This window comes from Geotrypetes seraphini, chromosome 8 (assembly GCF_902459505.1).
Source record: "Geotrypetes seraphini chromosome 8, aGeoSer1.1, whole genome shotgun sequence".
In the NCBI taxonomy this organism is placed as follows: Eukaryota; Metazoa; Chordata; class Amphibia; order Gymnophiona; family Dermophiidae; genus Geotrypetes; species Geotrypetes seraphini.
This window is the reverse complement of record NC_047091.1, coordinates 8,469,846-8,492,913: the sequence shown is the minus strand read 5'-3', so window position 1 is coordinate 8,492,913 and position 23,068 is coordinate 8,469,846. Positions and strand designations below refer to the sequence as shown.

At 47.1% G+C, this 23,068-nt stretch overlaps 1 protein-coding gene across 1 annotated transcript; it reads left to right on the top strand.

Annotated features, from left to right (window-relative positions):
* The first annotated feature begins 9,109 nt into the window (after positions 1-9,109).
* Positions 9,110-16,931, top strand: LOC117364825 (ras-related protein Rab-39B-like). The gene is made up of 2 exons (XM_033954476.1): positions 9,110-9,384; positions 16,231-16,931. The coding sequence occupies exons 1-2, from the start codon at positions 9,110-9,112 to the stop codon at positions 16,649-16,651; spliced, it is 696 nt and encodes a 231-aa protein (XP_033810367.1). The 3' UTR covers positions 16,652-16,931.
* The last annotated feature ends 6,137 nt before the right edge of the window (positions 16,932-23,068 follow it).

Sequence of the window (23,068 nt, the reverse complement as noted above, 5' to 3'; positions counted from 1 at the left end):
CCTTTCCCTATTGGCTAAGGCTCTTAACATTTGCATCTCTTCTTCCTATAGGCCACTGGTCTCCAACTCAAACCCTTTGCAGGGCCACATTTTGGATTTGTAGGTACTTGGAGGGCCTCAGAAAAAATAGTTAATGCTTATTAAAGAAATGACAATTTTGCAGGAGGTAAAACTCTTTATAGTTCACAAATCTTTCCTTTTGGCTAAGTCTTAATAATAATATTGTCATTTATAGCTAAAGAGACATTTGATCAAGAAACTGTTTTATTTTACTTTTTTGATTATGATAAACATACTGAGGGCCTCAAAATAGTACCTGGCGGGCCGTGAGTTTGAGACCACTGCTATAGGCTAAGGCTCTTTACACCTGCATTGTGATGTCATAGAACTTTATGGTTATAGAAACATAGTAACACGATGGCCATCCATAGCATCCACTATCTCCTCCTCTCCCTATTGGTTAAGGCTCTTTACACCTGATTTGTGATGTCATAGAACTTTATGGTTATAGAAACATAGTAACACGATGGCCATCCACAGCATCCACTATCTCCTCCTCTCCCTATTGGCTAAGGCTCTTTACACCTGCATTGTGATGTCATAGAACTTTATGGTTATAGAAACATAATAACACGATGGCCATCCACAATCTCCTCCTCTCCCTATTGGCTAAGGCTCTTAACATTTGCATCTCCTCTTCCTATAGGCCAGTGGTCTCCAACTCAAACCCTTTGCAGGGCCACATTTGGGATTTGTAGGTACTTGGAGGGCCTCAGAAAAAAATAGTCAATGTCTTATTAAAGAAATTACAACTTTGCATGAGGTAAGTACCTACAAAGCTAAAATGTAGATTATCTGAATTATCAAAAGAAATTAAGGAAAGATTTATAAACTATAGTTTATAAATCTTTCCTTAATTGCTTCTGATAATTTCAGCTACACCCAGCTGAAAGCAGTGCAACATGCAGAAAGTGAAAAATTATCAAAGTATCAACTGCAAGAGACAAGGTACTGTTTTGAGGCCCTCGGTATTATAAAGAATGATTATTTATGGAAAACTTGTGCCTTAAGTATCTGGTGGTCTCATCTACAACCGCCTTCAGCTCTCACCGCCTTCAGCACCGGACACACCGGACACACGCACAAGCCACTGTACAGAACCATGGTGAGACCTCATCTGGAGTACTGTGTGCAATTCTGGAGGCCACATTACCGTAAAGACGTGCTTAGAGTTGAGTCGGTTCAGCGGATGGCCACTAGGATGATCTCGGGGCTCAAGGGTCTCTCGTACGAAGAAAGACTAAACAAATTGCAGCTCTACACTCTAGAGGAGCGCAGGGAGAGGGGGGACATGATTGAGACATTTAAATACATCACGGGACGTGTCGAGGTGGAAGAAGACATCTTCTTTCTCAGGGGACCCTCGGTCACAAGGGGGCATCCGTTCAAACTCAGAGGAGGGAAATTCGATGGTGACATAAGGAAGTATTTCTTCACAGAAAGGGTTGTAGATCACTGGAACAAGCTTCCAGAGCAGGTGATCAAGGCCACCAGCGTTATTGACTTTAAGAATAAATGGGATGCCCTAGTAGGATCCTTACGAGGGTCGAGTTAAGGAACTAGGTCATTAGTACTCAGACTTAATGGGGTGGGTCAGTAGAGTGGGCAGACTTGATGGGCTATAGCCCTTTTCTGCCGTCATCTTTCTATGTTTCTATGTTTCTAAGCTGCATTGCCTCCATTGGTTACCTTACATTCTGGAACGTTGCCCGCCTCACTGCGGTAACCTCACGCAAGCGCTTTCCTGCGTCTGTACGCGATTGTCCTCTCCACTCCACCTCACAATCGCGTACAGACGCAGGAAAGCGCTTGCGTGAGGTTATAGCAGTGAAGCGGGCAATGTTCCAGAACGCGACTGCCAGACACTTACGGCACAAGTTTTCCATAAAAAAATCATTCTTTATAATACCGAGGGCCTCAAAATAGTACCTAGCGGCCTGCAAATTAAAACTTAAACACATCTAAAAACCCGCCCAAGTCAGCACTTGGAGACCTAAACTAAACTAAACTAAGCCTTAGGTTTGTATACCGCATCTTCTCCACTGAAGTGGAGCTCGACACGGTTTACAGAGTTTAAAAAATATGGGAAGAGAGAAGAGAAAGAGTTTACAAAGCATAAAAAGAGGGGATGTAGTCAGGAGAAGAGATTATTATATGCTAGAGAAAAGCCAGGTATAATAAACTTGGAAGGCATCATTAAGGGAGGAACCAAACAGGTAAAAACTTGCATCAAACAGAATGCCCTCACCTCTGTGACCTATTAACCCTTTGCTAAGAAGACAATAACAAAGCTCTGAGGTGATAAAGTTAAAAGCTAATCCCTTTAAGAGAAATGATTTCTAGAGCACTTTCCTGCTGAAAGAAAGGAGTCTGAAGTACTTCTGGATGTTAGAAAAGCCTTCACCACCCTAAACTAATCATCTCCCCCCCCCCCCCACCCTTCCCCACAAATGATAGCTGTATACAAAGTTTCCAGGGTGAACAGATGGTCACAGTCTACAGACAAGTTTTACAAGAGGCTGTTCTGAACCTCACCACAGTCTGTGCCTAAAGAAATACCTCTCCCAGATGTCAGTCATGCCACATGACTGCTGGCAGCTTGGCTCGCTACACCAGGCCCCGTCTCTGGTGGTATTCAAAGCCAGACCGAAAGCACACTTATTTGAAGCTGCGTTTAAATACTAACCCAGACAATATATCTGCCTGTCATTCTCTCTATCGCCCCCTACCATCTTTTAGCCCCCTCTATGTGTCTGTCATAATTAGATTGTAAGCTCTTCTGAGCAGGGACCGTTTCTTGCATGTACAATGTACAGCCTGTTAGTGCTATAGCACTAATAAATTGTCATTGTATCTGTCCTCTACCTCTCTGGAAATGTAGCAAAGCCAGACAGCGAGGAAATTCCTACCTAACCAACTAAATGCCCTGTCAGTGCTGGGCTGACATGATGAAGGCCACTAAAGGTGACCTTTAACACTAGAAAAACAAAACAAAACACCTGAGGTCACCAGGAGCTTTATTTTTCCGGTGCCAAAGGTTATCTTTAGATCCCATGTCCCCAACTATAACTCGATGGTGGGAAGTGTTCTCTGTACAAATGTGACTACTTGGTTGTTACTAGTCCTTGCCGTTGCCTGCACAGTGGCATGCAGAAGGCATCTTCAACCAAACATAGAAACATGATGGCAGATAAAGGCCAAATGGCCAATCCAGTCTCTCATCCACTATCTCCTCCTCTCCCTATAGGCTAAGGCATTTTACACCTGCATTGTGAGGTCACAGAACTTTATGGTTATAGACTAAGGCTCTTAATACTTGCATTGTGATGTCATAGAAACATGATGGCAGATAAAGGCCAAATGACCAATCCAGTCTCTCATCCGCAATATCCACTATCTCCTCCTCTCCCTATAGGCTAAGGCATTTTACACCTGCATTGTGAGGTCACAGAACTTTATGGTTATAGACTAAGGCTCTTAATACTTGCATTGTGATGTCATAGAAACATGATGGCAGATAAAGGCCAAATGGCTCATCCAGTTGGCCCATCTGCAGCATCCACTATCTCCTCCTCTCCCTATAGGCTAAGGCACTTTACACCTGCATTTGTGAGGTCACAGAGCTTTATGGTTATAGGCTAATGCTCTTAACAATTGCATTCTGAGGTCATAGAAATTTATGATTATAGAAACAGAGAAACATGACAGGAGATAAAGGCCAAATGACCCATCCAGTCTGCCCATCCGCAGTAACCATTATCTCTTCCTCTCTCTAAGAGATCCCGCATGCCTATTCCACGCCTTCTTGAATTCAGACACAGTCTCTTTCTGTTCCGGGACACTATTCCACACATCCCCCACCCATCCTATGCCCTCTCATTCCAGAGCTTGCTTTCAAATGAGACTCAACTCATGCGCATTTACGCCACGCAGCTATTTAAACGTCTCTCTCATATCTCCCCTCTCCCGCCTTTCCTCCAAAGTACAGTGGTGCCTCACACAACGAACTTAATTGGTTCCAGGAGCAAGTTTGTTATGCGAAAAGTTCGTTATGTGAAACGCGTTTTCCCATAACAATACATGTTAAAAAAAATAATTCGTTCTGTAGCATAAAATATGCTAAGATGACATAAAAAAAGATAAATTTGTTATTATTTTTATTTAGATACATCTAAAAACATAATTGTTTTTTAAAACAACACACATTTTTTAAATTTAAAGACAGACTAAGTAGAGTCTAATTTTACAGTGAGAGAGGGCAGAGTCTCAGCGGCAAAAACTGGGACTTAACTGTTCATTTTTTTTTTTTTCTAGCATCGGGGAAGCGGCGAGAGTAGCTTCGCCCCCCCCCAACGCATCAGCAGTAGGCGCCGGGCCCCTGCGAGCCGACGGTCCGCCACTGCACAGGGAGCCAGGCGGAGAGAGGGCAGTTAAGCGCAGTGCCTGCGCGGAAGGATGCAGCTCGGGCGACTTCGTTGTGTGAAACGAAGTTCGTTGTGGGAAGCAAGACCTGAAGTTCGTTGTGCGCAGCGTTCGCTGTGCGAGGCGTTCGTTATGCGAGGCACCACTGTATACAGATTGAGATCTTTAAGTCTGTCCCCATAGGCCTTATCAAACCATGCGACATTTTAGTAGCCTTCCTCTGGACCGACTCCATCCTTTTTGTATCTTTTTGAAGGTGCCGCCTCCAGAATTGTACATAATATTCTAAATGAGATCTCACCAAAGTCTTATACAGGGGCATCAATACCACTGGCCATACCTCTCCCTATGCTCCCTAGCATCCTTCCAACTTTGGCCATCCCCTTTTCAACCAGCTGCTGGAAATTGCTCAGCTGCTGCCATGCCATGTTACTGACCTTGCTTTCTCTTCTCGGCTGCGGCTGTGCCACCCACTCTGTGTAGTTTGCTTTGCCCTCTGCCCATTTTGGCCTTCTCCCGCTAAATGTCTATATCTATTTGATACCAATTTAATTTCCTTTATACTACCTTTCTCCATTGAAACCCACCACCCCTTTTTTACAAAAATGGGGGGGATTAAGTGACTTGCCCAGGGTCACAAGGAGCAGTGTGGGTTTGAACCCACAACCTCAGGCTGCACATTTAACCACTGCACCACACTCTCCCCGCAAAATCTCAATTTCCTCGTCCCTGTGAGTTTTGTCGCTGTCTCCATCCCTGCCCCATTCCTGTAAGCTTTGCCTTAAACCTACAAGCCTCAAACACTTATGATATTCCACGTTGCTGCTCTAAGACTACATCCTTACCCATGTCTCCCTCCAAATAAAATCCTGCTTAAACTCCCTCTATGCGATCTATACAATTTTTTCCATTGATGTACCTCGCTGACTCTCCTCAGCCATTTTTCCTGTAAACCGCCTCAAACTGAAAGGCTTTTGCGGTATATAAAGATTTATGTTATGTTTATGTTATATTAAAGTGTTTGAGGCTTGTGCAGATGAGGACGGAGTTCAGGCATTGGTGGAATGAGGCATTATGACATCACAATCTGAGCTCTAGAATGTTGTTATTTATGATTTTAAAGCGTTTGAGGCTTGTGCAGATGAGGACGGAGCTTAGGCATTGGTGGAATGAGGCATTATGACATCACAATCTGAGCTCTAGAATGTTGCTCCTTAGGATTTTAAAGCGTTTGAGGCTTGTGCAGATGAGGACGGAGCTTAGGCATTGGTGGAATGAGGCATTATGACATCACAATCTGAGCTCTAGAATGTTGCTCCTTAGGATTTTAAAGCGTTTGAGGCTTGTGCAGATGAGGACGGAGCTTAGGCATTGGTGGAATGAGGCATTATGACATCACAATCTGAGCTCTAGAATGTTGCTACTTAGGATTTTAAAGGGTTTGAGGCTTGTGCAGATGAGGACGGAGCTTAGGCATTGGTGGAATGAGGCATTATGACATCACAATCTGAGCTCTAGAATGTTGCTACTTAGGATTTTAAAGGGTTTGAGGCTTGTGCAGATGAGGACGGAGCTTAGGCATTGGTGGAATGAGGCATTATGACATCACAATCTGAGCTCTAGAATGTTGCTACTTAGGATTTTAAAGGGTTTGAGGCTTGTGCAGATGAGGACGGAGCTTAGGCATTGGTGGAATGAGGCATTATGACATCACAATCTGAGCTCTAGAATGTTGCTACTTAGGATTTTAAAGGGTTTGAGGCTTGTGTAGATGAGGACGGAGCTTAGGCATTGGTGGAATGAGGTATTATGACATCACAATCTGAGCTCTAGAATGTTGCTACTTAGGATTTTAAAGGGTTTGAGGCTTGTGTAGATGAGGACGGAGCTTAGGCATTGGTGGAATGAGGCATTATGACATCACAATCTGAGCTCTAGAATGTTGCTCCTTAGGATTTTAAAGCGTTTGAGGCTTGTGCAGATGAGGACGGAGCTTAGGCATTGGTGGAATGAGGCATTATGACATCACAATCTCAGCTCTAGAATGTTGTTCCTTAGGATTTTAAAGCGTTTGAGGCTTGTGCAGATGAGGATGAAGCTTGCAGGAATGGGGCAGGGACAGGAAAAGAACTCGTGGGGACGGAACGGGGAAAAATTTGTCCCCGTATCATTCTTTAAGGGCTAGATTCACTAAGCAAACCGATCGTGCACCGCTCGGTTTGCGCTCACTTTCTGACTCCGGCTCGGTTTACTAACCTTCCTCCAGAGCCCATCCGCATCTGATCCGATCTGTGCATGCAAATGAGTAAAAAGGCATGTCAATTTCTTAACACGTCAATTCATGAAACCATTTCATCCAAACCAACTGGCCTTTCCTGTCCAAAAAGTTACGAATGCTGAGGACCAGTCGTTTAAATCCTCGCTGACTATTTCCACCTAGTAACTGATGTGTGCATGTTAAGAACCCCATTAAAAATATATATCTACCCCTCCAAAAATCCAAAATATATCAAAACTTTTAAATATATAAAAACGTTCATGTACATAAGAGTTAGAAATATTTTTAAAAATATTTTTGGAATGTGCATAGCGAGCGCGGGAGTGAATCTCAGATATATAATGTGCATGGCGAGAAAATCATGGATTAACCCCGTGCTCTCCTTTGCGCATTGTACATTTCAAATATCAACGCCAAATAACAAAAAAAATCAAAAATCAAATAAAACTTTTATGGGCCAGCTATCCCTCCCCCCTTCCTTCCAGCTGGATTGTCGCGTGCATGTGACGTCAGGGTGTCGCTAGTGGTTGCTGCGTGCTTCATGGCTGATAGAGCCGCACAGCCTCCTGGGATTCGTAGGCTGTATATAACAGCGCCTGATCCCAGCGCATTCAACAGCTGTTACAGTTCTGCCTTCTAGCAACTTGACAGTACTTTTCCAGAGAGAAATGGACGGTGCTTTGCGGTAGGCGCATTCAGAGCCCGCTAATGAGGTCTGCGATTAAACCACGCCCCATTTCTACACAGCGAAGTCCTAAAGAGCTAGCGCATGCGTTATGAGCTTCAAAACCAACCAGGATAGAGTGCGCACGCGCGTCGGTCAATGTTTCAGCGCTAATAGCGGCGTGTTTACGATTTGCATGGACAAGCTTTACTGAATCGATCGCCTATAATGACTCGGAAACGGATAGGACACGAATCGGATAGATTTCGGGACTTTAGTGAATCCTGCCCTAAGTCAGAAGCGATTGGGGGTGGAGAAGGAGTCTGAATTGGTTAAAATGCACAAACTCCAGCTTCAAAATACTTTAGACCCAGTACAAAAAATAACTAAATTAAAGACCAGGAGTTGGAGTGGGCCAGTAGAAAGATGCTTGTATCTACTTTATGGCATGCACTGTGTATGTTTTAAGTTGCTACCCTGTTTCCCCGATGGTAAGACACTGTCTTATTTTTTTTGGAAGGCCAAAATATGCTCTAGGGCTTATTTTTGGGGGGATGCCTTATTTACATTTTTTTTCTAAAAAGGGGGGGCTGTCTTATTTGACGGCTGAAGAATCGGTCGGCCGAAAAATCGTACCGTGTATGGCCAGCTTTATCCATCCTACCATATATTGTACCATTTAATGTCCCCAATGTTCTCCATCAGGGAAACACAGTAAAGAGATTATTCTGTAGGGCAGCATCAGAGGGGACTTGACAATGTGAAACCATTGTTTATATACCGTATGCATTTTAAACAGGCTTTATATACAGTAAGTGGTATTGCTCACAGCAAAAGAAACCTGTCTGCGGGTCTCACTTTTGGATGTTCTGGCCGTGAACAAACTCCTGCAGTCTCCGTTAGGGAGGGATGAGGGAAGCTGCCTGTGTTTCCTTGCGCGGAGTCACGTGCGCGCGCTGCAGTCCTGTCACTTCCTCCTCTTCACTTCATGACGAGGCGCGGCACGCAGCCATGGAGGCAAATACGGTAGACGGAGGGACCACACGGAGTCACCCACCGTACCACCCGATTCGGGTAAGCGCAGGTATCGGTGGGTGGCTTATTTGCGGGGGGGTGCCTTATTTTACATTTTTTTCTAAAAAGGGGGGGCTGTCTTATTTGATGGCCCTGCCTTATCATCGGAGAAACAGGGTATGCATTGTTTGTCTTTGATTCCTTAAAAAAAATAGAAGGTTTGGTATGCTGACTCCACTGCCCTGGTGTCCTCACCTTGTTTTACCTAAGGGAAAAGAAATTCCAGTATATTAAGTCAAGAAATATCTGAAGTTTAAGTTAAAAGATGGGTTGATATTTATTCTCCTGCCTTCTCGTGATCTAACATCAATATCACACGACCTTATCCAAAAGTTCTCTAAGGGAGAAGAGGAAGAAGCTCCTCAGAATGAGAAAGGCATCTGTTTACACTCTAATGGGGAGCTATTGGAGTTCCTGATACTGGGAAGAATGGGAAACGGACTTTGCCGCCTCTCGGGTGGGGGAGGGGAGGACATGTGCTTTTCGAGGGCGGGGCTTTGGCTCTTAAGCCCACGGTCCTTCTCTTTCTTCCAGGGACCCCCCCCCCCCTCCCTACACTTTGCATCGAGGCTGCAAAAGCGACTTCCCTCGAGCCATCCCTTGCAATCCGGATGTATGCAATGGAAGAGAAAGGATGCATTCCCACCTTCCCCACCACCATGCGTGCCCTGGCTTCCGTGAACTGGCACTACCAGTTCAGGCTCATCCTCCTGGGCGACTCCACGGTGGGCAAAACTTCGCTGGTGAGGCGCTACACCGAGGGGCAGTTCTGCAGCAGCGTGCCCTCTACCCTGGGGGTGGAGTACTACATCCGGATGCTGCAGGTGGAGCCGGGGGTGCGAGTGAAGCTGCAGATCTGGGATACCGCCGGGCAGGAGAGATACAGGTAAGGGGGGATGCGATCTGCTAAAGCCACCCGAGCCCCTCTGGTGGAACTGGGGGGGAAGGGGTTGTAAAGAGGATCTGTGTATTATACCAACTACAAAAATGCATTAACCCCCCAACCCAGGAGAAATTTACCCTTTCCTGGGCACAGTTTTCTCAGTATTGGGGGTGCATTCCAGGCTTTTGAACCACTCCCTGAGACAGTTCTCTAGAGTCGCTTCTAGACTCTAACCGATGGTCAATGAAGCTTAACATCCTGACTCAAACATAGCTGTCTTGAAGGCACATAAATCACAAAATGAACAGGGTCATCCAGGGCCAATCCATGCAAAATCTTACATGCAAGTATCAATAGTTTAAATCCAAGTTTTGCTTTCAGCAGAAGCCAATGCAATTGCATTAAAACTGGGATCCCTCTCCCTCCCGAGTATCACTTGAGCAGCAATATTTGATACAGCTTGAAGTCTATACACATTGGCATAGTGACACATTGGGGGGCAGACTGCCCTGGGTGCAATCTTGGCAGGCGTGCTGGCACTAGGGCTACCAGATGTCTGGACTTACCCGGACGTGTCCTCTTTTTAGAGGACATGTCCGGGCGTCCAGATGGCTTCTCAAAACCCAGCACATTGTTCGGACCATGTCGGGAGGGCAACAGCGCGTGCACGGATGCAGTGTGGTGATGTCGCTGGACCAGGAAGTGACATCAGAGGGAGAGCTGAGGCCACTGTGAGCAGCAGGTAGGAGATGCTGCTCACTGCTGGCAAAAATTTGAAGGGGTATGGGGGCAGGAAGTGACATCAGAGGGAGATCTGAGGCTACTGTGAGCAGCAGGTAGGAGATGCTGCTCACTGCTGGCAAAAATTTGAAGGGGTATGGGGGCAGGAAGTGACATCAGAGGGAGATCTGAGGCTACTGTGAGCAGCAGGTAGGAGATGCTGCTCACTGCTGGCAAAAATGTGAAGGGGTATGGGGGCAGGAAGTGACATCAGAGGGAGAACTGAGGCCACTGTGAGCAGCAGGTAGGAGATGCTGCTCACTGCTGGCAAAAATTTGAAGGGGTATGGGGGCAGGAAGTGACATCAGAGGGAGAACTGAGGCCACTGTGAGCAGCAGGTAGGAGATGCTGCTCACTGCTGGCAAAAATTTGAAGGGGTATGGGGGCAGGAAGTGACATCAGAGGGAGATCTGAGGCTACTGTGAGCAGCAGGTAGGAGATGCTGCTCACTGCTGGCAAAAATGTGAAGGGGTATGGGGGCAGGAAGTGACATCAGAGGGAGAGCTGAGGCCACTGTGAGCAGCAGGTAGGAGATGCTGCTCGCTGCTGGCAAAAATTTGAAGGGGTACGGGGGCAGGAAGTGACATCAGAGGGAGAGCTGAGGCCACTGTGAGCAGCAGGTAGGAGATGCTGCTCGCTGCTGGCAAAAATTTGAAGGGGTAAGGGGGCAGGAAGTGACATCAGAGGGAGATCTGAGGCTACTGTGAGCAGCAGGTAGGAGATGCTGCTCACTGCTGGCAAAAATTTGAAGGGGTATGGGGGCAGGAAGTGACATCAGAGGGAGAACTGAGGCCACTGTGAGCAGCAGGTAGGAGATGCTGCTCACTGCTGGCAAAAATTTGAAGGGGTATGGGGGCAGGAAGTGACATCAGAGGGAGAACTGAGGCCACTGTGAGCAGCAGGTAGGAGATGCTGCTCACTGCTGGCAAAAATGTGAAGGGGTATGGGGGCAGGAAGTGACATCAGAGGGAGAGCTGAGGCCACTGTGAGCAGCAGGTAGGAGATGCTACTCGCTGCTGGCAAAAATTTGAAGGGGTACGGGGGCAGGAAGTGACATCAGAGGGAGAGCTGAGGCCACTGTGAGCAGCAGGTAGGAGATGCTACTCGCTGCTGGCAAAAATTTGAAGGGGTACGGGGGCAGGAAGTGACATCAGAGGGAGAGCTGAGGCCACTGTGAGCAGCAGGTAGGAGATGCTACTCGCTGCTGGCAAAAATTTGAAGGGGTACGGGGGCAGGAAGTGACATCAGAGGGAGAGCTGAGGCCACTGTGAGCAGCAGGTAGGAGATGCTGCTCGCTGCTGGCAAAAATTTGAAGGGGTATGGGGGCAGGAAGTGACATCAGAGGGAGAGCTGAGGCCACTGTGAGCAGCAGGTATGGGGGCAGGAAGTGACATCAGAGGGAGATCTGAGGCTACTGTGAGCAGCAGGTAGGAGATGCTGCTCGCTGCTGGCAAAAATTTGAAGGGGTATGGGGGCAGGAAGTGACATCAGAGGGAGAACTGAGGCCACTGTGAGCAGCAGGTAGGAGATGCTGCTCGCTGCTGGCAAAAATTTGAAGGGGTATGGGGGCAGGAAGTGACATCAGAGGGAGAGCTGAGGCCACTGTGAGCAGCAGGTATGGGGGCAGGAAGTGACATCAGAGGGAGATCTGAGGCTACTGTGAGCAGCAGGTAGGAGATGCTGCTCACTGCTGGCAAAAATTTGAAGGGGTATGGGGGCAGGAAGTGACATCAGAGGGAGAGCTGAGGCCACTGTGAGCAGCAGGTAGGAGATGCTGTTCGCTGCTGGCAAAAATTTGAAGGGGTATGGGGGCAGGAAGTGACATCAGAGGGAGAACTGAGGCCACTGTGAGCAGCAGGTAGGAGATGGTGCTCGCTGCTGGCAAAAATTTGAAGGGGTATGGGGGCAGGAAGTGACATCAGAGGGAGATCTGAGGCTACTGTGAGCAGCAGGTAGGAGATGCTGCTCACTGCTGGCAAAAATTTGAAGGGGTATGGGGGCAGGAAGTGACATCAGAGGGAGATCTGAGGCTACTGTGAGCAGCAGGTAGGAGATGCTGCTCACTGCTGGCAAAAATGTGAAGGGGTATGGGGGCAGGAAGTGACATCAGAGGGAGAACTGAGGCCACTGTGAGCAGCAGGTAGGAGATGCTGCTCACTGCTGGCAAAAATTTGAAGGGGTATGGGGGCAGGAAGTGACATCAGAGGGAGAACTGAGGCCACTGTGAGCAGCAGGTAGGAGATGCTGCTCACTGCTGGCAAAAATTTGAAGGGGTATGGGGGCAGGAAGTGACATCAGAGGGAGATCTGAGGCTACTGTGAGCAGCAGGTAGGAGATGCTGCTCACTGCTGGCAAAAATGTGAAGGGGTATGGGGGCAGGAAGTGACATCAGAGGGAGAGCTGAGGCCACTGTGAGCAGCAGGTAGGAGATGCTGCTCGCTGCTGGCAAAAATTTGAAGGGGTACGGGGGCAGGAAGTGACATCAGAGGGAGAGCTGAGGCCACTGTGAGCAGCAGGTAGGAGATGCTGCTCGCTGCTGGCAAAAATTTGAAGGGGTATTGGGGCAGGAAGTGACATCAGAGGGAGATCTGAGGCTACTGTGAGCAGCAGGTAGGAGATGCTGCTCACTGCTGGCAAAAATTTGAAGGGGTATGGGGGCAGGAAGTGACATCAGAGGGAGAACTGAGGCCACTGTGAGCAGCAGGTAGGAGATGCTGCTCACTGCTGGCAAAAATTTGAAGGGGTATGGGGGCAGGAAGTGACATCAGAGGGAGAACTGAGGCCACTGTGAGCAGCAGGTAGGAGATGCTGCTCACTGCTGGCAAAAATGTGAAGGGGTATGGGGGCAGGAAGTGACATCAGAGGGAGAGCTGAGGCCACTGTGAGCAGCAGGTAGGAGATGCTACTCGCTGCTGGCAAAAATTTGAAGGGGTACGGGGGCAGGAAGTGACATCAGAGGGAGAGCTGAGGCCACTGTGAGCAGCAGGTAGGAGATGCTACTCGCTGCTGGCAAAAATTTGAAGGGGTACGGGGGCAGGAAGTGACATCAGAGGGAGAGCTGAGGCCACTGTGAGCAGCAGGTAGGAGATGCTACTCGCTGCTGGCAAAAATTTGAAGGGGTACGGGGGCAGGAAGTGACATCAGAGGGAGAGCTGAGGCCACTGTGAGCAGCAGGTAGGAGATGCTGCTCGCTGCTGGCAAAAATTTGAAGGGGTATGGGGGCAGGAAGTGACATCAGAGGGAGAGCTGAGGCCACTGTGAGCAGCAGGTATGGGGGCAGGAAGTGACATCAGAGGGAGATCTGAGGCTACTGTGAGCAGCAGGTAGGAGATGCTGCTCGCTGCTGGCAAAAATTTGAAGGGGTATGGGGGCAGGAAGTGACATCAGAGGGAGAACTGAGGCCACTGTGAGCAGCAGGTAGGAGATGCTGCTCGCTGCTGGCAAAAATTTGAAGGGGTATGGGGGCAGGAAGTGACATCAGAGGGAGAGCTGAGGCCACTGTGAGCAGCAGGTATGGGGGCAGGAAGTGACATCAGAGGGAGATCTGAGGCTACTGTGAGCAGCAGGTAGGAGATGCTGCTCACTGCTGGCAAAAATTTGAAGGGGTATGGGGGCAGGAAGTGACATCAGAGGGAGAGCTGAGGCCACTGTGAGCAGCAGGTAGGAGATGCTGTTCGCTGCTGGCAAAAATTTGAAGGGGTATGGGGGCAGGAAGTGACATCAGAGGGAGAACTGAGGCCACTGTGAGCAGCAGGTAGGAGATGGTGCTCGCTGCTGGCAAAAATTTGAAGGGGTATGGGGGCAGGAAGTGACATCAGAGGGAGAGCTGAGGCCACTGTGAGCAGCAGGTAGGAGATGCTGCTCGCTGCTGGCAAAAATTTGAAGGGGTATGGGGGCAGGAAGTGACATCAGAGGGAGAGCTGAGGCCACTGTGAGCAGCAGGTATGGGGGCAGGAAGTGACATCAGAGGGAGATCTGAGGCTACTGTGAGCAGCAGGTAGGAGATGCTGCTCACTGCTGGCAAAAATTTGAAGGGGTATGGGGGCAGGAAGTGACATCAGAGGGAGAGCTGAGGCCACTGTGAGCAGCAGGTAGGAGATGCTGTTCGCTGCTGGCAAAAATTTGAAGGGGTATGGGGGCAGGAAGTGACATCAGAGGGAGAACTGAGGCCACTGTGAGCAGCAGGTAGGAGATGGTGCTCGCTGCTGGCAAAAATTTGAAGGGGTATGGGGGCAGGAAGTGACATCAGAGGGAGAGCTGAGGCCACTGTGAGCAGCAGGTAGGAGATGCTGCTCGCTGCTGGCAAAAATTTGAAGGGGTATGGGGGCAGGAAGTGACATCAGAGGGAGAGCTGAGGCCACTGTGAGCAGCAGGTATGGGGGCAGGAAGTGACATCAGAGGGAGATCTGAGGCTACTGTGAGCAGCAGGTAGGAGATGCTGCTCGCTGCTGGCAAAAATTTGAAGGGGTATGGGGGCAGGAAGTGACATCAGAGGGAGAACTGAGGCCACTGTGAGCAGCAGGTAGGAGATGCTGCTCGCTGCTGGCAAAAATTTGAAGGGGTATGGGGGCAGGAAGTGACATCAGAGGGAGAGCTGAGGCCACTGTGAGCAGCAGGTATGGGGGCAGGAAGTGACATCAGAGGGAGATCTGAGGCTACTGTGAGCAGCAGGTAGGAGATGCTGCTCACTGCTGGCAAAAATTTGAAGGGGTATGGGGGCAGGAAGTGACATCAGAGGGAGAGCTGAGGCCACTGTGAGCAGCAGGTAGGAGATGCTGTTCGCTGCTGGCAAAAATTTGAAGGGGTATGGGGGCAGGAAGTGACATCAGAGGGAGAACTGAGGCCACTGTGAGCAGCAGGTAGGAGATGGTGCTCGCTGCTGGCAAAAATTTGAAGGGGTATGGGGGCAGGAAGTGACATCAGAGGGAGAGCTGAGGCCACTGTGAGCAGCAGGTAGGAGATGCTGCTCGCTGCTGGCAAAAATTTGAAGGGGTATGGGGGCAGGAAGTGACATCAGAGGGAGAACTGAGGCCACTGTGAGCAGCAAATAGGAGATGCTGCTCGCTGCTGGCAAAAATTTGAAGGGGTATGGGGGAAGGGAGCCATGGCACCATTATGGGTGCCTCTTTCCCTCGCTATGCTGCTGTCTATGCAGTTGTCAATATTCTGTGGCATTTAACCAGGAAGTGCTGCTGAATATTGCTGCTGACCAGCCTTTCCCTACGGTGAGGTTAGAGACAGTCTGAGGGCATTTGGGCGGAGCCAAGACTTAAGACCATAAGAATAGCCTTACTGTGTCAGACCAATGGTCCATCAAGCCTAGTAGCCCGTTCTCATGGTGGCCAATCCAGATCACTAGTACCTGTCCAAAATAGTCCATGCTACCGATCCAGGGCAAGCAGTGGCTTCCCCTATTTGATACTGATTTGATAGAGATATATTTATTACTGATGTAACTGGTGTCAGGTCAAAAGCGTGCCGGGACAAAGGCGCGAGCAGACAAGTGAGCGCAGCGCGGAGGCGCGCGCCGAAGAAAAGGACTGTTTTTAGGGGCTACGACGGGGGGTGTGGGGGGGAACCCCCCCACCTTATTTAATACAGATCGCGCCGCATTGTGGGGGCGTTGTGGGGGGTTTGGGGGGTTGTAACCCCCCACATTTTACTGAAAACTTAACTTTTTCCCTGTTTTAAGGGAAAAAGTTACGTTTTCACTAAAATGTGGGGAGTTACAACCCCCCCAATGCCGCGGCGATATGTATTAAGTAAAGTGGGGGGGGGGCTCCCCAACAAAATCCCCCGTTGCAGCCCCTAAAAACAGTCTTTTTCTTCGGCATGCGCCTCCGTCTTGTGCTCAGTTGTCGGCGCGCGACTCTGTCTTCCGCGTTACTGTCTATGAACCGATGTAACTACTTGACTCTGTTTTAATATTATAACCCCGCCTTAAGCTAGCCTGATAAAGCAGGTCTATTTATATTATGTTGAATTAAACTGAAGAAATAGATAAGATTTCTAAATAATTCTACTAGCTCCACTGCTTTATATTTGATTTTCAAATTTCTGTTTTCACAGAAGCATGACGAGGTCCTTTTACCGGAATATCATTGGCATCCTGCTGGTGTTTGACAAAACCAATCGAAAGTCATTCAGACACGTGGAAAACTGGTATAACGAGGTCTATGAATACGTTTTCTCTTCCAAAGTTGTTTTCATGCTGGTTGGCCACAAGAGTGACCTGGAAGCAGAAAGCGTTGTGTCCCGGGCTGAGGCAGAGGCAATGGCAGCGTCTCTGGGCATGGCCTACTTCGAAACCTCAGCCCAGAACAACAGCAACGTGGACGCTGCTTTCGAATTCCTGATGCAACGCATCTACACCGGTCTGCGCGCAGAAGCCCAGCCGTACAGCGAGGGCTGGGAGGGGGTCAAGCTCGTCTATCGGATCACAAAGTTCACCTCCAGGAGGAAGAAAGCAATACAAAAATGTCAGTGTTAGCCAAAAGACAGGGTGGACGGGAGGTGACCGAATCACTGATCCGAAGACAGCGTGGATTCGTTTGATGCCAAAAGGGGGTTTATTTGTAGATAATAATAATTTAAAAAAATACTTTTGAAAGCTTCGTAATGACATGGTGGTTGTAGGCCTGTAGTTGCAGGTGGAACTGGGTCTGGAAAAGTTTACACTGTGAAACAATCTGGTTTGTTGTGAATCCCAGAATGCTTTGCAATTGGAATCATCAACCCAGACTAAGACGTCTTTCCCGCATGGACCTTAGAACAGCAAAATCTCCTGGGAGAAGAAAAACACTGAAGAATTGTAACATTCTAAAGGAAGCAAACTTACTGAGCTAGGCTTGATTTTATACATTTCTGTTTTATCGCTGAATGTTACTGCTTTGTTTTTAAATTAGCTTTTTTCTCATTAATCCAATTTGGGAGGGTTTGTTGGTTCTTACTTTTTTTTTTTCTTTTTGGAAAAGCAGCCTATAAAGACAGTTAAATTTGATTTGAATGAGCATGGATAAATTTATCCCTTTCTAATCTAATCTAATCTAATCCTTAGGTTTGTATACCGCATCATCTCCACGTTCGTAGAGCTCGACGCGGTTTACAGTAGGACAAATAGGAAGGAACTACAACAGAGGGTTAGAGGTAGAAGTGTGAAGAAAATTTAGAGGACTTGGGATGCCAAGATATAAGAGTTTCCTTGATTCCTAAGTTGGAGGGAGACTTACATTTTTTGAGAGAAAAGCCAGGTTTTCAGATGTTTGCGGAAAACTTGGAGAGAGCTCAAGTTCCGAAGAGGGGAGGTAAGGTTGTTCCAGAGCTCAGTGATTTTAAAGTGGAGGGAGGTCCCTAGCTTTCCTGTGTGGGAAATGCCTTTTAGCGAGGGGAAGGATAGTTTTAATTTGTTGGAGGATCTGGTGGTATTAGGGTTTGAGGAATTCCAAGAAAGAGGGATAAAGGGAGGGAGGATACCATATAGGATTTTGAAAGTTAAACAGGCGCATTTATAGTGGACCCTGGCGATTAGCGGAAGCCAGTGGAGCTTGGCCAGGAGCGGGGAGACATGGTCAAATTTACTTTTAACGAAGATGAGCTTGGCCGTGGCATTCTGAATCCTTTCTCCAAAACATGAGATGAATTACCTGTAGAAAATGGCACCTATAATTTACGTTATATGTTGGTTTTTTTAAAATAAGACCCCACATAAGTCAGTTCGCCTCTCCCAAGCTCAGCAAAATGCTTAATCACTCAGACGTACTTATACAATCTACAGTCCCTCACAGGGGCACGATAAGTATAGATGTTTTTTTCACTAGAGCATATTTAGGTAGGCATGAAATATGTGGGTGTATTTCCTATTTATCAAATGAAATCTGGGTCAATCTATGTCAAGTGGCTCCCCAGTTGACCATCTCAGAATTCCATGAAATTTTATGTCCGAGTAGCCTAAGGTCTTAAACTAATCTGTGCAAAATATTAAACTCAGATATGCATTTGTTCCTGAACTAGAGCATCTGAAGTGAGGGGTCCTCTGATGCTCAGCTTCTGGAAATCGATATGGGGACAAATCAATGTAATACTTGATTTTGCAATTCCATTGTCTTATGAGATGGTTATTTGTGGTACCTTATTGTATGTTAAACCCCCATTTGACTGGTATAAAGGCAGGCTTTTCATGATAATGACATGGATAGCCATCCAAATGATAACAAGAAATTGGAAGAGTTCTGATACTTAAAATTTTCCTTTTTGGTGGGCAAATTTGTGTTCTAGTTACAAATATGAAAAAATGAATGCAGAATTTTTGAGGAATAATATGGTATTTAAGTTAGTGTTTTTGTTGCATCTATTTAAGATATGTAGTTATATATTTATGTATTATATCTCTTTTAAATTAGGTTTCGTTCCCATACACATCCGGGGGAGGGGAGGGGGGGATACCGCATATATATTTGATGTATGTTTATATTTCTGAGTTATACAGGGTTGGGCGATAATGATGTCTTTTAATTTCTGTAGTTCATAAGTGCTTTGTAATGGTTTGATATGTTTCAGCTGTATAGATTTATATTGCACTGTTCATATTGGAAAATAATAAAATTTATTTAAAAAAAAAAAAAAAAAATGAAGTGAGGGGTACTCTTGTCGGACTGCGCACAACCAGAACCAAAGGGGCTATATTCAGTATCTCCAGTACGAAAACCAAAACAGGTAAAAGTTCGAATTTGGCTTCTCTGTACAGTTTTTGATGCTGAATTCAGATATACTGATGGGATTACCCAAATTAGATTACTTTTTTCATTATTGCCCAGCAAAATGGGCCAAAAAATTCATCCCACAAAACGAGGCTCATACTTTGGTTATCAATAACTTTGAAAATATTCTATCAAATGTCTCATAACTTTACAAGTATATTAACAATACAGTACTCCCCCGAAATTTGCAAGGGTTCCGTTCCAGGAACCCCCACGAATTTCCAAAAACCACAAATACGGTTTTTCGCCTGTCACAAGGCAGGAGAGGGCAGCTGGGGTGCTAGCGGGTACAGAAAATCACTCGTGGTCTGCTCCGACCGCCTCTTCCTGTTACTAAAGTCAGGCTACATCAATCAGGAGCTGCTTTGACACGCCAGATAGCATGTCAAAGCAGTGCCTGATTGGTGTAACCATGACTTTAGTATAAGGAAGTGGCGGTTGGAAAATGCCACGAATTAGTGAATTTGCAAACCGCAAATTCATGGGGGTTTACGATACTGGTTTCTGTGCATATATAAAATTTCAAATTGGGCATTATGTCTGGGTGATTTCAGCAGTGGATTAGCAAGGGTGGGCGGTGTCTGGGGTGGTGGCACCTCCTGCCTTATTTGCCGCCCCCGCTCCTTTCCCACCCATGAGCATGTCCCTTACTCCTCCCCCCCCCCAGTGCCTCTCTAACTTGGCTGGCATGAACAGCATCTCCAACCTGCTGCCCACGCTTGCCTCGGATCTCCCTCTGATGTCACTTCCTGGTCCCGCAACCAGGAAGTAACTTTAGAGGGAGAGCTGAGACCTGCAAAAGCAACAGGGTTGGAGCTACTGCTCAAGCCCTTGAAGAGTTGGAGGCATGGGGAAGGAAGGAAATGCGTGCATGCAGCAGGGGAGGGGCAGGGAAGGAGAGGTGTTGGTGCCCCCACCAACCCCTGCACCCCCCCCAACTATTCCACTGGATTTCAGTCCCTCTCTAGTGAGTCATACCTGCAAGTTGTTTTTATGATTGGCAGCAAAATGCTGTGCTGGCGATGTCCATTGCTCAGACGTTAGGGAGATGGGGGGAGGACCTGCTGGTAATGCCACGTTGTGGTGCTCACGATAGGCTGAGCCTCAGAAATGGGTTTGCCTTTTAGCCTCCGGGCCAGCTGATGATTAGAACAGCTGAAATGAGGTTCTTGCACAGAATATGACGTAGAAACAGATTTATAAGATAACTGCCGATCTTCAGAGGGGATGGGTTGAGTTAATATTGGTCATAATTGATAGAACCTGTTGGAAGTCTTCCACAAGAGAACTTAGGACACCAGCTGAGCCAAGCCTTGGTCTAGCCACGATGACTTGGGTCACTTGGAAACCTGGTTTGGGACTGTAGTGATGAGCTGACCCTGCACAGATTGCGTGAATTGGAAGAACTTGTTGAAAACTGGGCTATTTTTGTTGATAGCGTCATGCAATATGCTACAAATGGCTAGCTAAATGACATAGTTATATGGTTATGTAATAATGTACAACAGATAGATAGGAAAGTGAATGACTGATGTCTCTGTTTTATATGCTGATATATCTTACTCTGTATGTTTTTTGTAAACCACTTATGGCCTCTTTTATAAGAGGCCGCAACAGCCCCGAAGCCCTTTAAATCTCTATGGGCTTCGGGGCCATTAACGCAGGACAGCCACTAGCATGGCTTTGTAAAAGAGGCAGTCTATTAATTTTTAAAATAATAAATAAAACTAGGGGTGAGACGCTCCCTTCTGTACCTTGATATTTTGCCCATAGAATGACTGGGGACAGCAAAGATTGTCTCTTGTGCTATCCCATACCTTCCAAGAAGAATTAATGTGGCTTTTGTATTTATAAAAGAGATTTTTTGTTTTTTAAATCTTTATTAATTTTCAAACTAATACAAAGTGCCAAAAATTATAGACATTAATAATCAACGTAAATTCCATCAATAACGATGCCAAAAAAATATCCCTGCCCTCCCATCCAACTATTTAATCAAGAAATAAACCAGAAAGATAAGAGATTTTCAAGTCATGTGGTTTATCTCAATTGTATGAATATCAATAAATGTGACTTTGAATAGTGTTCCTTTAAAACAGTGTATCGCAAACCTTGTGCCGATTCAGGGTGTGCCCTGACACGCCGGCAAGGAGGAGAGGCGCCAGCGCTGGCTGACTACCTACGGGACGTGCTTTTCGCAGTGAGAGGCACGTCGTGTAGGCAGTCAGCTGGCGCCAGCTCCTCTCCTCCTAGGGTTAGTAAGTTCAGGGCCTCGTCTGAAGGGCCTCCGTGGGCGTCGATGTGAAGACGTCCCACGTGCACACGAAGTCATCACGACGACCGCGCATGTCTGGATGCCCTCCAGCCGCGGCCCTGAGTTTAGCGTGGAGCGGCTTCGAAACATTTGCGCCACGCTGCTTGAAAAGGAGAGGTGTGGGCAGGAAGTGAACTTCCGCAAAGGGTCTGGTGTGGTGGGTGCGGTTTTAAAAAGGGAAACAAAATTATGTAACTCTGATTAGCAGCAAAATGTGCTGACAGTACTTTATCAGGGAAAGCGATTATCCAACTGGAATGTATAGCAAATGCAAAATCTATAGTGCCTTCTGTGAGGTTGGTCTCCCTTTCTTTTAGATATTTTGTACGCCTTTTGAAAACTGTGCTGAGCCTACGTTAATATGATATCTTGCTGCACCTGTGACTGTACTCAGGACCTGTATTCTGAGGCTTTTTGGTAACTATTGGTGATGGTTCATAAAGATTCAAACTTCAAAGAATAAAGAATAAGTTTGACTTGTAAAGGACAGCATAGACCAGTGGTCTCAAACTCGCGGCCCGGGGGCCACACGCGGCCCGCCAGGTACTATTTTGAGGCCCTCAGTATGTTTAACATAATTACAAAAGTAATCATATGTCATGATCATCGAATGTCTCTTTAGCTATAAATTACAATATTATTTTTAAGACTTAGCCGAAAAGAAAGATTTATAAACTATAAAGAGTTTTACCTAATGCAAAATTGTAATTTCTTTAAGAAGACATTAACTATTTTTTCTGAGGCCCTCATAGTACTGACAAATCCAAAATGTGGCCCTGCAAAGGGTTCGAGTTTGAGACCACTGGCATAGACTGACTTTAATACTTTTTAGCACGATAAAGAAGGAATTTCTGGAGTCCTCCTATGTCCACCTGTCTACAACCCCAATAGCCCGCATGGCTGCAGATGGCACCTATATGACAGTAGAGTAGGGTATTGGTGGGCACACATGTTCCACCATAAATGTAGTGGTTAGAGTGGCTTATGGGCCTGGGTCCTCCTCTCTATGGTTCACTAGCCCCACCCACCAGGTTATTTAAGACCCCTGTGTGCAGCTCTGCTAGGCTTTCCTATACCAGGTGCTGATGTTCTGGAGACAAGTATGTATGTTTTTTATTCTGATCTTTGAGGGGGGTCAGTGAACACTTGGGGAGTGTGTGGACACGGGGTCTAAATTTTCAAAGAAATACCTAGAAACTATGCATCTTCCTCAACCTCCGGCTGAATCCCTCAAGCTTCCCTTACACAAGCTGCTGGACCAGGTCTCGAAACACCCTACTCTATCCCCGCTGTGCCGGGAAAATTGGATGCCAGGTACCTCACGGTGCACCACAAAGGGTTTGATGGCTCCCAACTCTCCCATCAATCCCTACTGGTGGAGTCTTCTCTGAAGCGGTCTCACCCCTCCCAGGTCTACGCCGCCGTTCCACCTGGTAGGGAGGGTAAGACCATGGACTGATTTGGCAGGAGGATTTATCAGAACTCCATGATGACTTCCAGAGTTCTGAATTACAACTTCCATTTCATTACATACTTTGAATTTTTCCTGTCTGTACTCCAGAAGTTCATGTCCTATCTGGACCCCAGAGCACAGTTCAAGTATCAGGAGGTCCTGGCCTCATTTTCCCAACTCCGGCTCCAATTGATGCAGTCCTCCTATGATGCCTTCGAGCTCTCGGCTCGGGCCATGGCATGCGCAGTGGCTATGCGCCGGCTGGCGTGGCTTAGGACCATTGACATGGACCCCAATCTCCAGGACAGGCTTGCCAATGTGCCATGCGCTGGTACCGACCTCTTCGACGAATCCATCGAGGTGGCTACCAAGAAGCTCTCGGAC

Excerpts from the sequence above, each read along its gene's own strand:
- LOC117364825 (XM_033954476.1), top strand. The coding sequence starts at position 9,110 with ATGTATGCAATGGAAGAGAAAGGATGCATTCCCACCTTCCCCACCACC. Across the intron at positions 9,385-16,230 it reads GCCGGGCAGGAGAGATACAG|AAGCATGACGAGGTCCTTTT; the intron begins GTAAGGGGGGAT and ends CTGTTTTCACAG.